Source organism: Myiozetetes cayanensis, unplaced genomic scaffold, assembly GCF_022539395.1.
Source record: "Myiozetetes cayanensis isolate MyiCay16 unplaced genomic scaffold, myiCay2020 scf18, whole genome shotgun sequence".
Classification (NCBI taxonomy): Eukaryota; Metazoa; Chordata; class Aves; order Passeriformes; family Tyrannidae; genus Myiozetetes; species Myiozetetes cayanensis.
Window position 1 is genome coordinate 13,389,541 of NW_026087389.1, and position 13,473 is coordinate 13,403,013.

General features: G+C 36.4%; 1 protein-coding gene across 3 annotated transcripts in view; it reads right to left on the bottom strand.

The window, feature by feature from the left end:
* Positions 1-13,473, bottom strand: part of CACNA2D3 (calcium voltage-gated channel auxiliary subunit alpha2delta 3) — a 391,160-nt gene that overhangs the window by 21,780 nt on the left and 355,907 nt on the right. For 2 of the 3 annotated variants that reach the window (XM_050312820.1, XM_050312819.1), the window contains 3 exons: positions 4,944-5,019; positions 2,395-2,447; positions 774-829 (listed from right to left, as the gene is read on the bottom strand). In XM_050312820.1, coding sequence (XP_050168777.1) covers positions 774-829; positions 2,395-2,447; positions 4,944-5,019 — 185 coding nt within the window. Of the gene's footprint in view, positions 1-773; positions 830-2,394; positions 2,448-4,943; positions 5,020-6,524; positions 6,571-13,473 lie in introns of those variants that run through there. The other variant, XR_007628662.1, reaches the window with a different exon arrangement.

Genomic DNA, 13,473 nt, shown 5'->3' on the forward strand with positions numbered 1-13,473 from the left:
CCTTAAAGGCAACCCACCTACGTCCTAAGGACCTCGCTGCCACCGTCCAAGCTCGCTTGGCCCCGGCAGATGAACCTTAGGATTAAAGGGTGGGCTCAGTTCCGCGCACACTGTGTCTCACCTAAAAAATCCAATGCGCAGGCTGGAAGGTGGAAAGACCTTCCCCGGATCTTCGCTCGCGAAGACTGGCCATTATTATTATTAAAATTCCATGATTTCACATGAAGTTTCCACATGTTAAAAATTGCTTTGAGTAAACTGAATTTTAATTCACTTAAATGTATATTTTGAATGGCGTCATAAAACAAAAATACAGTTTTAACCAGTCTTGCTCGGCATAAAAATTGTCTTAATCCTTAAAAATTATTTTTGTATGAAATTATATTGAGTGGGTATATTCCTGTAGACTTTTTTTAAAAAGGCATTTTCCAACACAATAATAATTGTTTTATTCACAAAGATTGTTTTGGAACGAAAGGAAATGTTTTTAAAAATATATTTGATCATTATCTACTATTTTAACTTTTCCATTATAGCAGTGCACTGTATTCCTAGAGTACACAGAAGCACTTTGTGCTTATTCATAGGAAATCTTAATTCTCTTGTGTTTTAGGAAACATTAACAAAAAAGAGAATGCTGACATGGGAGACAAACTATTATTATCAGATATTTATTATTTAATCTAAAACAGTTTATGCACATCCAAATTTCAAAAATCCAATTTAACCTAGACATTTCTACCATCGTGTCTGGAAAAAAAAATGACACTTACCTTTTGCTGTTAGATCGGAGTGCCACCAACTGCATAGATTAAATTCCACAAGGAACCTAGAGAAATTATTGGAGTTTTTATTATCCCACAGCATATTTTCAAAACACTAAACTGGTAGTAGCTTGATAATGTTAATCCTATTTTAAATAAAAGCTAAAATAGAACTGAAAGTCATGTTACTGTAACTCTGGGATTAGCAACTACTGCTATTCTCATATTTTCACTGGGTTGCATTTTACCTCTGTAAACTTATTCTGAAAATAATCCTATCAATAAATCATAGATTTAGCTATTATTAATTTAAATACTGATCTTATTTGAAGTGCCAATTAAAATTCTCAGTGCATGGCAGCATATACTGTTTTTACTGTTGAACATTATTTCTTCATTGTGCAGGTATTTTGACTCTGGTAAAACACCACAGGACTAGAACTGTCCAGGCTACAAGGCAGGAGTACACATAAAATACTTTCTTTTATTCATTTACCAACTGAAATAATAAAGCTATTTTGTTTCTAAGAGCAGAAAAGACTGATTAACCACTGTCTAATCAATTCTAACTAAATTGTAAAGAAGGCATTTTCCCACTTCAATATACTATGATTTACTTGGAAGAATGGACTGAGAAGTGTCAATCAGTTATTTTAAGTGTAAAGAATGTAAAACCAACATCCATTTTGTCATATGCCCATGAATCTACAAGACTTATAAGCATAGAAAGTGTCTTGAAATTTCTGAAGTTGTTATATGAAGCATCAGTCTCATTTTAACACAATTTTTCCCCTTCTATTTACTTTGAAAGCTGCATTTAAGATCAATCTCTGCCCTCTGGCAGTAGCCACTCAGTTAAATCTCTTTAACTCTTATTCCGAACTTTGATGAAAGGTTATACAATTTACAATTAACGAAAATGACTACAAAAAAAACCCAGTTCTATTTCAATAAAGATAAAATTCACTCAGAACTACAGCTCTGCTTTCTGATAAGAACAATAATAAATCACGTAGGTTAAAAACATGACACATTTTAAGGCTTCTTCCTCTCCATGTAATATTCCTCTGTTATTTTTCAGGCACCCTCTCTTAAAGGTAATGATCATTATGAATTAGCTGGGAATGTTACAAGAATTAGCAGGGATAAAACAATTCAGCAACATCGAGAGCACACCTTATCTGGTATGTACTGTAAAAAGTCCATCTTACAGAATTTTATGAAGTGACAAACAATACAGTGAGTCAGTGCAATCAGGTTTCTCTACTGACAACAGCCCACCCAAGCAACATCACAAATAGCCAGCCATTTATCTAAAATTTAACAGTAACCACATAACTAAATTTGGGCTGTATATTGTGATCTGCTAAGCAAAGACATGCAGATATAAGCAAAGACCATGCAATAAAAGTGAAACTGTGCATTTATATAGCCAAAATTTTCTCAGATTTTAAGAATTCAAAATTGGAAAAATAACTCTGACAAACATTACTATACTTGAAGTTGTATAATAAAAAAAGCACAATATATGTAAAATGCAAAAGGTACAAATGATAATTAAATAGTCAAAAGTGCAAATATTCAGTAATCCATACAAATATTCATTAAGTTCTTGATAAAATCTACTTACAAGACAAGTTCAGTCATAATCCATTTTACTGCAGCAAAGAAGGCATTATAAGGCTGAAGAGAAGCAACTCATTTAATAAAATGCCAAAACAACCAGCATTTATATCTTAACTGAATTCTTCATGTAAAAACAATATTATGGATATTCAAATGCATGGGGAACATGAGAAAAACCCCTTTTTCTTATGAAGAAGAAACATTATATTTATTATTAAAATGTATAGTAATGAAATTTCCTTTTTCTCACAGCTGATCATATACACAGATTATCAGAGGGGGAAAGGAAGGTTTTGCAAATGATTCTTAAATCTTTAACCTCTAGGGGTTCCTATTTCCCTGGCTATTGCTGAAGGAACAGCTCGGGTAGATAATATGAGCTTTTCTTGGGCTGCAATTCACAGGCTTTCCTCTCTATTGTGTAAATCTCTATTCAATACCTCAGCCTAATTAAGCTAGGAATAGTTTCTGAAGCTTGACTTTACCTAAATGATTATCTGTGTCATATGGAAGGCCCAATTGCAAACACTCTAAGTAGGTTTTTGCTTCCTTCCTCTGTTTTTCTGGATCATGAAAAATACAATAAATCCTTTGAAAATCCTGTGTTTACAGTACTTCTAGTACATTTTGAATGTTTCATTTTTGAAAAGAATATTAACAAGATTAATCTTTTGTGAAAGAAACTCAGGCAGAAAAGTCAGTTGCCAGAAATTTTGAGAGGAATCTCTCCTTGCCTCTCTTATCCATGTTAGGGTGTCCTAGTTGCATAAAGTTCTGCAGACTCTTTTAGATATCAACAGAGCATTTTGGCACATACAAGAAGTCATATTAACAGAACTACTCAGATATCTAAAGTAATTCTTAGCCGTCCTGAGCCAGCCCTCTCTGAAGCAGTGCTGTTCTGGTGAGCACTAACAGGCCACTTAAAATTTTCAGGGGCCACAGAGAGTGTTTCCGTGCAGGGCTGAGAACTCAGAGAGCAACAAACTCATGTCAGTCAGTGCCATAAGAGGCCCAGTAGAACGTAGGACGCCTGAGATAGGAAAGGTTTTCACACTGTCTTATAGGAAAAGATGAGGAGCTACAAGATTTTCCTAGAGACAAAACCCCCCCACAATTTTAGCACTATGGGGCATCTTATTTATTTTTATTCCAAATCAGAAAACCTGACATTTCATGCCCAAGTAACTAACTTTGTTGTATACTTTTGTTTTCATAATGCCAAATGATTTAATATAAACCAATATATTCATTATTACTTATGAACAATACATTTTTAGTTAGAGTCCACTTTTAAAAGATAAATACTCCAGTTTGCTGAGTGTTCATGCAAACTGAGCTGAAGCCCCGAGCCTTAGGATGGAAGGATTTTGCTAAGAGCTGTAGTATGTTTTAGGATATTTCATGCAAATGTGCTTCACAGCATCACGTTCTATTTCACTGATAATTTAGGTTTCATGGCACTGTGCAGTATTTATTATTATGTCAAGATGGTCTTTTTTTCAGATTCAGACTTTGATGATTAAAATACTGATAAAGTGCAAATTTGCAGGCATTTTGAAAACAGAATCATATAAACATGTAAATGAAAACACCCCAAAATGCAGTTTTTAAACAATAGCATCTATCTATCTATATATTTGGAGGTTGCCAGAATTTGATATTTATTCAACAGTTTAACTATGTGTAGGCTTATTTTTTTCTAGCTAGATCCCTGTGCATTTAAAAATACTATTAGATAACTTTTCCAGGCTAGTAAAATATTTTGCTTCTGTTGTCTTTACCTGAGAATTTTTTTGTGCTATTGTTGTCATATATTTGTGAAAACAATTTTTAATATGCAAAACCTACACTCCATCTAACACCACCTGATCAGTTCTGATAGATTATTACACCAATCAGTAAGACAGATGCATGATTATAGAATACCCTTGGGGTTATTGTCTAGATATAGGATTTAGCAACAAGGAAGTGTTGCCCTTGCAAGACCCAGCTTGATTCTAATCAGGCCTTGCAGAGGGTCAGGGTTTGTATCCAGATTGCAAGACAAGGGTTTAAATGCACCGAAATTTTACTTTAAAAAACATTTTTGAATACTCAGGAAGAAAAAAATGTTAAAATCACTGACTTGCATGACTTTCCAATGAACCAATGCTTTCATATAAAAAAACCCCCAACAACTCAGTTTTTAATTTGAACTCCTTGTTTATATACAGGAAAGGCATATGTGATTCCAGTCCCCCAGACAAAGCACAATCTACTGCCAAATTCACAAATTCCTAAGAAGGCAGATTCATATGGTGCAAAGAACCTCCTGACAGAACCTCAGAAATGATGGCCCAGCATTAAAATGATTGTGTGAGTATTTGAACTCGAAAATGCTTAACACTTTGCATTTGTTTATAATGAACCATCCCTCGAAAGCACTTGGATAACCCAAGAGCTGTAAGCATTCCAAATCAAAATAACAGGCTAGTAATGGCCATGAGATATTTGCAACAATTTTCTTTGATGGCTGCATGGAAAGGTGCTCAGAAAATGTGCTATACTTACGTCCAGCAAGCTATGGGCACTGTCGCTACTCTCTTTGTTTGTTCTACACATGGCCTGGTAGTCATAAAGTGTAATTCTACAGAGAAGAACAGAAAAGTGCTTGACTAAAAGAAGAAAACTCAGCGGGATAAAAATGACGATATGGAGCAGTCTGCTCACGGAGTGGACAGGAAAATAAAAATTGTAACAGTAGCAGGGGAAAGAGGGAATGGGATCATTAAAATACAGGTTACACAAAGGAGCATAAAGATAAGAAATTCTGCGAAAATTTTGTAAGGGTTTTATCAGACTACAGAACAAAGCAAAAGCATAACTGGAAGAAACCAGGGAAAATACACATACAGTGTAAAACACAATGGTATAAACAATGTGAGGAGGAGAAGGAGGATAATACACATTCAACACAATGCTTAAACAATTGGTTCTGGACTAAGATCAGCACATTTAGCCCCGGAGAGTGAAAGAGCCTATGCATTTGAGGGGCTGCTCACAACAGACCACACTTGGAACTCCAATAAAAGCAAAAAGGCACTTGTATAGTTCCAGCATCTCAGTGCACAGCTAATTTGTGAAATGGCATCGACTCTGAAGGAGAGAGAGGTGGAATGTCAGTGCATTCGTGGTACAGATAATTGAAGTAGGATGGGTGTACCTTTGCTTCTTTTCATAAGGGTAAAATATTCCATGTCAAGTACCTGTTGTAATCAACATATGCTAGAAGCCTCCTCAGATGCATAGTAAACATAGGGAAATTTATTTATGCTTGCAATTTGACTCATCATTGAAACACTTCAGAGATCTAAATGTAAAATCCAGAACTCAGAGCTAGTATATGGAATAATTGTGATTATTTCTCTAAATCTGTCTGTCCATAGAACAATCAATTAACTATATCCTTCCACATAAAAAAAGCACTTAGCATCTATAGCAGATGTAAAGAATCTTTAGCTGGTAATTTGCAACAAGTGTAAATATATAAAAGTCACTAGTGTTATTTGAACGTATCCATTTGGTTTTTGCATCATCAGAGGGACAAAGGAACACAACTAGACAGAGATGGTTAAAAGATGTATGAGATGGGACTTCAATGTTTTGCAATGTGTGCTTTGCTTCTAAGTGAAGAGGAAAGGAGAGCACACAAATTCAGCTATGGAAAGGATGTCCCAGAAGCTGCCAAAACCAGGTCATGAAATGCAATCAGCATCACCATGAGGCATTCTGCACTGCATGCCATGAAACATTGCAACCTGTACCAATAAAATGTATTCCATTGTGGTAGAAACTGTTGCTTGGTTTTGGGGTTTTTTTGTGTCTGATTTTGTGACAGCAACCATCACTTAAAGCTTCTTTATTTTGTCTATATTTTCTTTTTGGCTTACAGGCAAAATATCTAATATGTTGGGTCTCGCAGCTTCAACTAAACATTTAGTACATGGTCATAGTGCTTACATTATTCATTTTCTCTTATACTGAGAATAGAAACGCCTAGGAAGCCATTGTTTTGTGGACTGGCAGAGAGAGGCACATGGTAGACAAACGCATAACTAGAGACCTAAACATGGGTGTAAGTTGAACACTGACCATCTTTGGCAGAATCACGCCCACAGCCAGATCCGCGCACACAGATCTGCCAAGACAAACAGAGCAGTACATGGTGTAAGCTGTGCTGCCTGTGTGGCATGCAGTAATACACCACTTTCCCTAGCTTTTTTTATTTTCCTTAATTTTTTTCTCCCTTTAACCATGGTCAGAATCCAGCCCCTGTAATGTAAATCTCTACAGCTCAACCTTTCCACCCTTGGCTGGCTCGAGTATTTTGTTCCTCTAGATCCAAGGACTGTATTGCATGTCCACTTGGACCACCTAGTGATGGTGGCAAGTGAAAAGTGCACAGGCAAGGGCAGTTCTACAGATGTCAATGTGCTCTCTGCAGAGTAGTCAAGAAATTCTGTATGGATGAAATGGTCCCGTTCTGCTTCATTGAATATCTAGTATTACAAATAGAAGGCATTGCTTTGTGTGCATTCATTGTAAAAGTATTTGCAATGTATCAATTAAATTTGATGACTGTTTCATTTTTGAAAGCATAATCAATGTCTCAAATTTCAACCTCATACACCAGAGCTGTTTGGTCAATCTGTGGATTTCATTATTCTGCTAAGCAGTGTTAATTAAATATTATTATAATGTGCCATGTGAAACATCTATTATAATTTGAACTTAACTTTAAATATTGATAAAAGCCTTTCCCCCACCAGTATTTATACTTGTATTACATTTCTTATGTAATTATTACATTCTGACAGATGTAATAGTTTCTTTAGATGCTCAAAGATAAAAAGTTTTTAAAAGACTGAAATATGTACTCACGCAAATAATTGGAAATATAATTAATATTGTATCCCAAAATGTTAGATTATATGTTTTGTAGATTGCTTTATTGTGTTTTAGGGAGTATACAACAATCTAAGGTTGTGGAATACTAAGGAATTGTTATTTGGAAAGGCTTGAATATCACCTGTGAATGATATTAGTTTTAGTTAGATGAGTTTAGTTTGAGTAAATGTATTTGAAGGTGTTTCCAGTGTGAAGATTCTGCTTCAGGAACAAATGAGAGAGAACAGATAATGTGTCCAGGGGGAGAAAAAAACCAAAAGGAGCAAACTTTTAAAAAGGTACATGGCAGACAGATTTCTGAACAAAAGCCTGCAATCAGTTTTTGGTTTAGAACAATGTATTCCCATCTTAGTAACTTTTAAAGTGGGCAAGTGCAACAGCTACCTCAAAGTTTCTAAAGATGATTCAAACAACTATAACACAGAATGTGCAAAATAAATCAGTGAAGCTCTTACTATGAAATGATATTAAAAGACCTGACTGTTTTATGCTAGAAACAAATGGGAATTCTGTAACACAATTCACAGATCAGTGGATGAATCCCATAACCACGTTGCAATCTGAACACCGCAACATATTGAACCAATTCTCGATTCTCTGTCACTATGAGTGGTATTAAAGCTCAGTATATTTGGGTTCCAAGTCATTCACAAATTCAAATCCAGTTGTTTTGGTTTTATTCTTATAAATGTTATAGGAAAGTAAAAGCTTTCCAGCACCATTCCTTGTAAAAGCTACTGCAGTATTTGTGGTCAAAGTAGCGGCCTAAGACATTGTAGTGTCTTTTAACATTTCCAGAATGTTATTTTACTGCTAATGTCTTTCTGAGATTTTAGAAAATAGGCTTTCTTCTCACTCTGACAGACTTAAATCTGTGTTGCAGAAAGAAAGGCTTCCAGATCACCCTTTCTGAGCTGATTGTATTTCAGTTTTAAATAACTGTTTGCAGCTAACCATATCCTATTCAACTCACTACAGCCAGTCCACCTAGATGCCAAAGTCTATGTCCTGTGTTAGAGCACCTCAAGGAGAGCTTTGCTCTTGCTCCACATGACACACCTGAGCCTGTCTGACATCACCATGCTGTCAATTTCCACGCCTGACGTCCACTGAGCAACTGTTTTTAACATAAGTTGTAGGACAAACACAATGAACGATCATCTTTAACTAACCAAAAACTAAATGTGCATCACTGTTTTATGTAACTTCATGGGCCAAATACACTTTAGGGAAAACCCTTTTATTGTCAAATTCCTGATACAGTAAATTCCAATCTCCTACTTTGTGATGTACTTGCAGTTGAATACGAATCTGGTTCAAGAAAATTAAACTCCCAAGACCTATCAGCAGTGCAGGATATATTAACAGATGTACTCTATTGCTTTCAGCTAGATTTTTAGCACACCTATGGATTTACTAATGTAAAATACCATCACTGGCAATTGTAAGAGCTGAAAGATCTTCAGTGCATAACATTTCAAATGTTTTGTTGAAGATTCATTGGTTTTTGTATACTGTGCAAGAATAATAAGCTTCTTACTATGGAAGTAAATGTTGAGTCCCTAGAGAGAAAAGAAATGCTCCAAAGAACCAAGCAAAGGAAACCAATAATCCAGAAACCTTAATTATTGACCGTATGCTTTACTCAGTAGTCCATGTAAAAATTAGTGGTGACTAGAGCTCACTTGTGGTGGAAAGACGTTCATTAACTCAGACATGAGATGTGCAGCTGGCCTGGCATCCTCACAAGTAGGGGCAGTGTTGAATGGGGTGAAAAGCAAACTAGTTTCTGCAGTCTAGAGAAGGTTCTGTAGGGAGGTAGCAGGACACTGTGAGAAATCCTGGTCTAATGCTGCTCTGGCCCTCCCACCTTCACTGACAGACAGATTATAAGCGTCCAGAAGCTGTCAGGCTAATACCTTTCACCACCAAGAAAATCAATGGAAAGAATAAAAATAAATGACAGTATTTTGACAAAACAAACGTGTCATCATGTATCTTTGCTTTTACTGCTCAGCTATTCCCAGTTGCTAAAGTGCTCAAAGAATAACAAGCATAAAAACTAGAACTCAACCTGTATTTCCAGAACATGGAATAAGAACTCATCTATGTAGCACACATGCCAATGTTTCTCCGTAAGTGTATAAAATGATTCTGCATTAAAGGTAATATTTACAGAGACATGAACTCCAACAATGCCCAAAACTCAGTTTTCAGACATTAATTTAAGATGACACATGAACAAAATATGAGAAGAAAATATAGCCCACAGCAATGTGGGAGTTTCAGAATGCAGGTACCAGATACAGATCTAGTAAAAAAATAAAAAAATCAGAGAAGGGTTCCTGTTGGTAATAACAAGGGGGAAGTGACAGATATTATTTGCTTCTTTTGTACTTTTCAACCTGTAGCTGCATTGTTGCCCTCCTGACAGTTATTTCATTAATGACAATGGAATGTCATTCTTCAGAGAAGTACAATTGCATATTATTCATTTTGAACTGGGGATGAGGGGAACAAGACTCACACCTGCCCTGCAGTGCACATGGCAGTGAAAATGGAAGATAATTATTGGAAATAGTCGACTCATTTTCCCGACCTTGAATGTCTTCTGCCTGCCTAAACAAAAAATGCTTACTCATGTAATTTGGATAGTCCCTGCAGTCTGTCACTGATCTTTTCCAAAGTGTATATCTACACGAAGAAATGTTGCCCAACTAATAGAAGGTCAAATCGATGACTGCATAAATCCACATAAAAATAAACACAAATTTGAAATGCGATTTTCCATTTAACATCTTCACCAAAAATTTAGGCATATCTTAATAAAACAAATGCTTAAATAAGAAAGAGTGGCCTAAAAAACAGGAAAAAAATCCTTCAGTTGGAAGCTGTGCTGCCTCAGTGCAAACTGAGGTCTACTGGTGAGCAACTACTTACTGTTCTTGGGACTTGGCTTTGAGAATGTCCTTCTTACAAGTAGCTTAGTGAAGAATTGTGATTTTTTTTTTTTTTTTTATATATACTCTTATAACCTTGAGGCAAAACTCGTACTGTATTTTGCTTATAACGCGAATCAAGACAAGGAGATGAAAGTCTGCCCCTGTGTGCAAGCATTTGTAGAGCACAGGAGAAGGATCTGGACTGCATCATGCCCAAGGGCACAGACAGGATGCATGTTCCTCCCTAAGAAGCATGTGAGTAAAGAGAAAGGAAAAGAGCAAGAAAAACTGAGAAACAAGAGAAGCTCTCAAAGCAACAAGAACTTAACTGAGTGAGCCTCGGCATCCGGGAAAGCTGGATTTCAAGGGTATGCCATTTCATTCATGTATCCTGACAACAGGATTAAATAGCAAAGCATGGATTCTTCTTCAGAGGCCAAGAGGATGTCTGGTGGAAAGAGAACTGGAAAAGGAAATGATGCTGCTTCCATATTTGTCTTAGAGAATTGCTTCATTTTCCTCCTACTGGAAAGGGTGAAAGCATTTTGAAGTCAAGAGATGTTTAATTTTCTCTTACAGATTTATTATGTTTATTGCTTTGGGGATCTCATTGCTTTGATAGCCCTTAATTTTCCTGATGTTAATGTGGGTTTTTTAGATTTTCATGCTTGGAACTGTTGAATTTTTCTATTTTTTTCACTGTTTTTATATAAACAAAGTGCTGAAGAAATTATAAAGAAACTTTTCTAAGTTATGTGAAGCAGATACTTTTCCATAAGCACATTCTAACTTATTTAATAATAAATTTAAATCATATTTAAATTATTTAATTGTGTGCAATACTTAAGGTATAAGATAAACATAATTTTGCTAAATGAAATCATAGAGCATGTCACGTTGCTGTGGAGGCACTGATATAATTTTTCTCCCTAATTATAAAACCCATAAACTAAGAAAATATACATACATACATATGTACACATTATTCAAAAGAAGCACTGAGTTTAAAGAAATTGAGGAGGGAAGGAGGTATTTAAGTTCACTTTAAAAAATAAACAGGGAACACAAAAATTGAATTTCATCCTGCTGCAGGTTGAAAAGAAACACAGTCAGCAGCAAACAAACCCCTTTTGTTTAGCACTTCCAGCACAGTCCTAAAAAGAACTTCTATATCACTCCAAATGAGTGGTAGTTGGGAGAATGGACAAAGGGTTATTTCATTCCTTTTGTGGAGGGAGAGCCTGAAAGCTGGCGGGAATCAGTGAGGTGGGAGCACATATCAGCACTGCCACTCACATCATTGGTGCCAAAGGAAGAGAGGACTCCTATCCCCACAGTTAGCAAACTTGTGCAGTGATCAGGCACCACAGAACCTTCTACTTCTGAACTAATCAAAAAGGGAGCAAGACCAGGTCAGAAAGTGCAGCATTATATAATTCACCTGCTGGACAGTATGTGCCATGTAAAAAGCAAACTGGAAGAAAAGATGGCTCTGTATATTATCAGCAAGAAATGTTAATGAACAGAGTTTGCTCTCTGATTTTGCCTACATGGTAAGAGCAGCAATGACAAGTATAATGCATGCAATGTCCACATTGTGCTCTCAGGGAAGTGGTACTGGTAAAAGATTTTGCCACTGCATCAAGCACTCTTTTTCTTTTCTTCTTATTTCATATACAAAAAAGTTCAGAATAGCAAAACACAACCCCGTCCAAACAAATTAGTAATCTTAAAAGTATAGTAAATGCATCTGTGTCTTTTTCCTGAGAGCCAGCAAAGATTTCTTCTTCAGGCTGCTGGAATAATTTTTTTCAAGGCCTCATCCAGCACAGCTCAAAGACAGTCTGGTTTGGATGGTTTTTTTGCTGCACAGAGCTATGTGCTGTACAGCAGGATGCTCATTTAGCACAAGTACACCACTTTGATTCTCTCCCATCTTTAACTGATTGGCAATGGTCAGTTTACTATGTTTAAATTGGCTCATTGTGTTTACATTTTGTCTCAGTTGCACTGAGCTTGTGCCTTCATTATCTCTGACTGCCTTGGAGTTCAAGACCAGCAAAATCAGAAGCCAATGGTCCAGGTCAAAGAGGCACCCACTGCAGTTGAGATGGAACTCTCGAGCCACGCAGTTTGTGTTCTCAGTGGTGCCCACTACTATCGGTCATTGACTACATATTCTGTTTGAAATGCTTTGCTGGGCAAGACAAAACAAATTGGGACAAATTAAAGTATTATCCCTTAGTTTTGACTGTATGTTTTTCTTTGCGTTAAATAAATGGCTTCATCTCTTGTATAAACAGATCTTTTCATCATCTAACCCAGCCTATAAATATGTATTACTTCACTTCCTCCTACAGCATATGTTAAGAATGTGGTGCTAAACACAAAAAGGTTGCCACCCTCAGAAAACTAGGATTTGGGATGATTCCATGGGTGCTATCTGCACATTTCAGGTCAGTCATTTACTGGGAGTGGTATTCAGCTGTAACGCACAGAGGCAGCACGGAAAGATTTCTGTCTTTAGGAGAGCTCGTTTACCAAGCAAGCACACAAACCATCTGTTCTGAGAGCCTCTGTGTACACCCTCACATGTAATAGCTACAGTCAGTGAGTGATGGGATCAGTGATGTGTCTGTCTTTTTATACTAGAAACACACAGGAAAATAAAAGGGAAAAGAGCAATATATATTGTCAGCACTTCTCCCATGTTGTAATAGGACAAAGGGATATGGAACATTCTCAGACCACGTGAAAGCCATGAAGACTCCAGTGTTGAGTTACAGGTTAAAGGGAAAAGTTTCTTCTTAATTCCCTAGAATGCATAATTTATTTCAAAGGACAACACATAAAGTCACTATTATTTTGTATTGTCATCATGAGAGTAAGACCAGGTCCGTAGTCACAACAATGTTCAGAGGTAAGTTAGCATGTGAATGAAGATGGATTACTGGGAGAACACACTTTCCCTTTAACAGCAGGGCATTTTGCACTGTCTAGTTTGAGTAATCTCCAACTTTTTACAGGTCAAAATGGTAATGTGGCATCAATGATTCGTTTAAGAGCCATTTAAAACTGTTCAGTAGTAGATATGGCCCAGTCCCTTTTCCACTTGAGTGCAGTGGGAACAGGAGAGGCACACAGTTTTAGCATTGTAGTCAAATAAACCGTTTTTTCAAAAAGAAACTCAC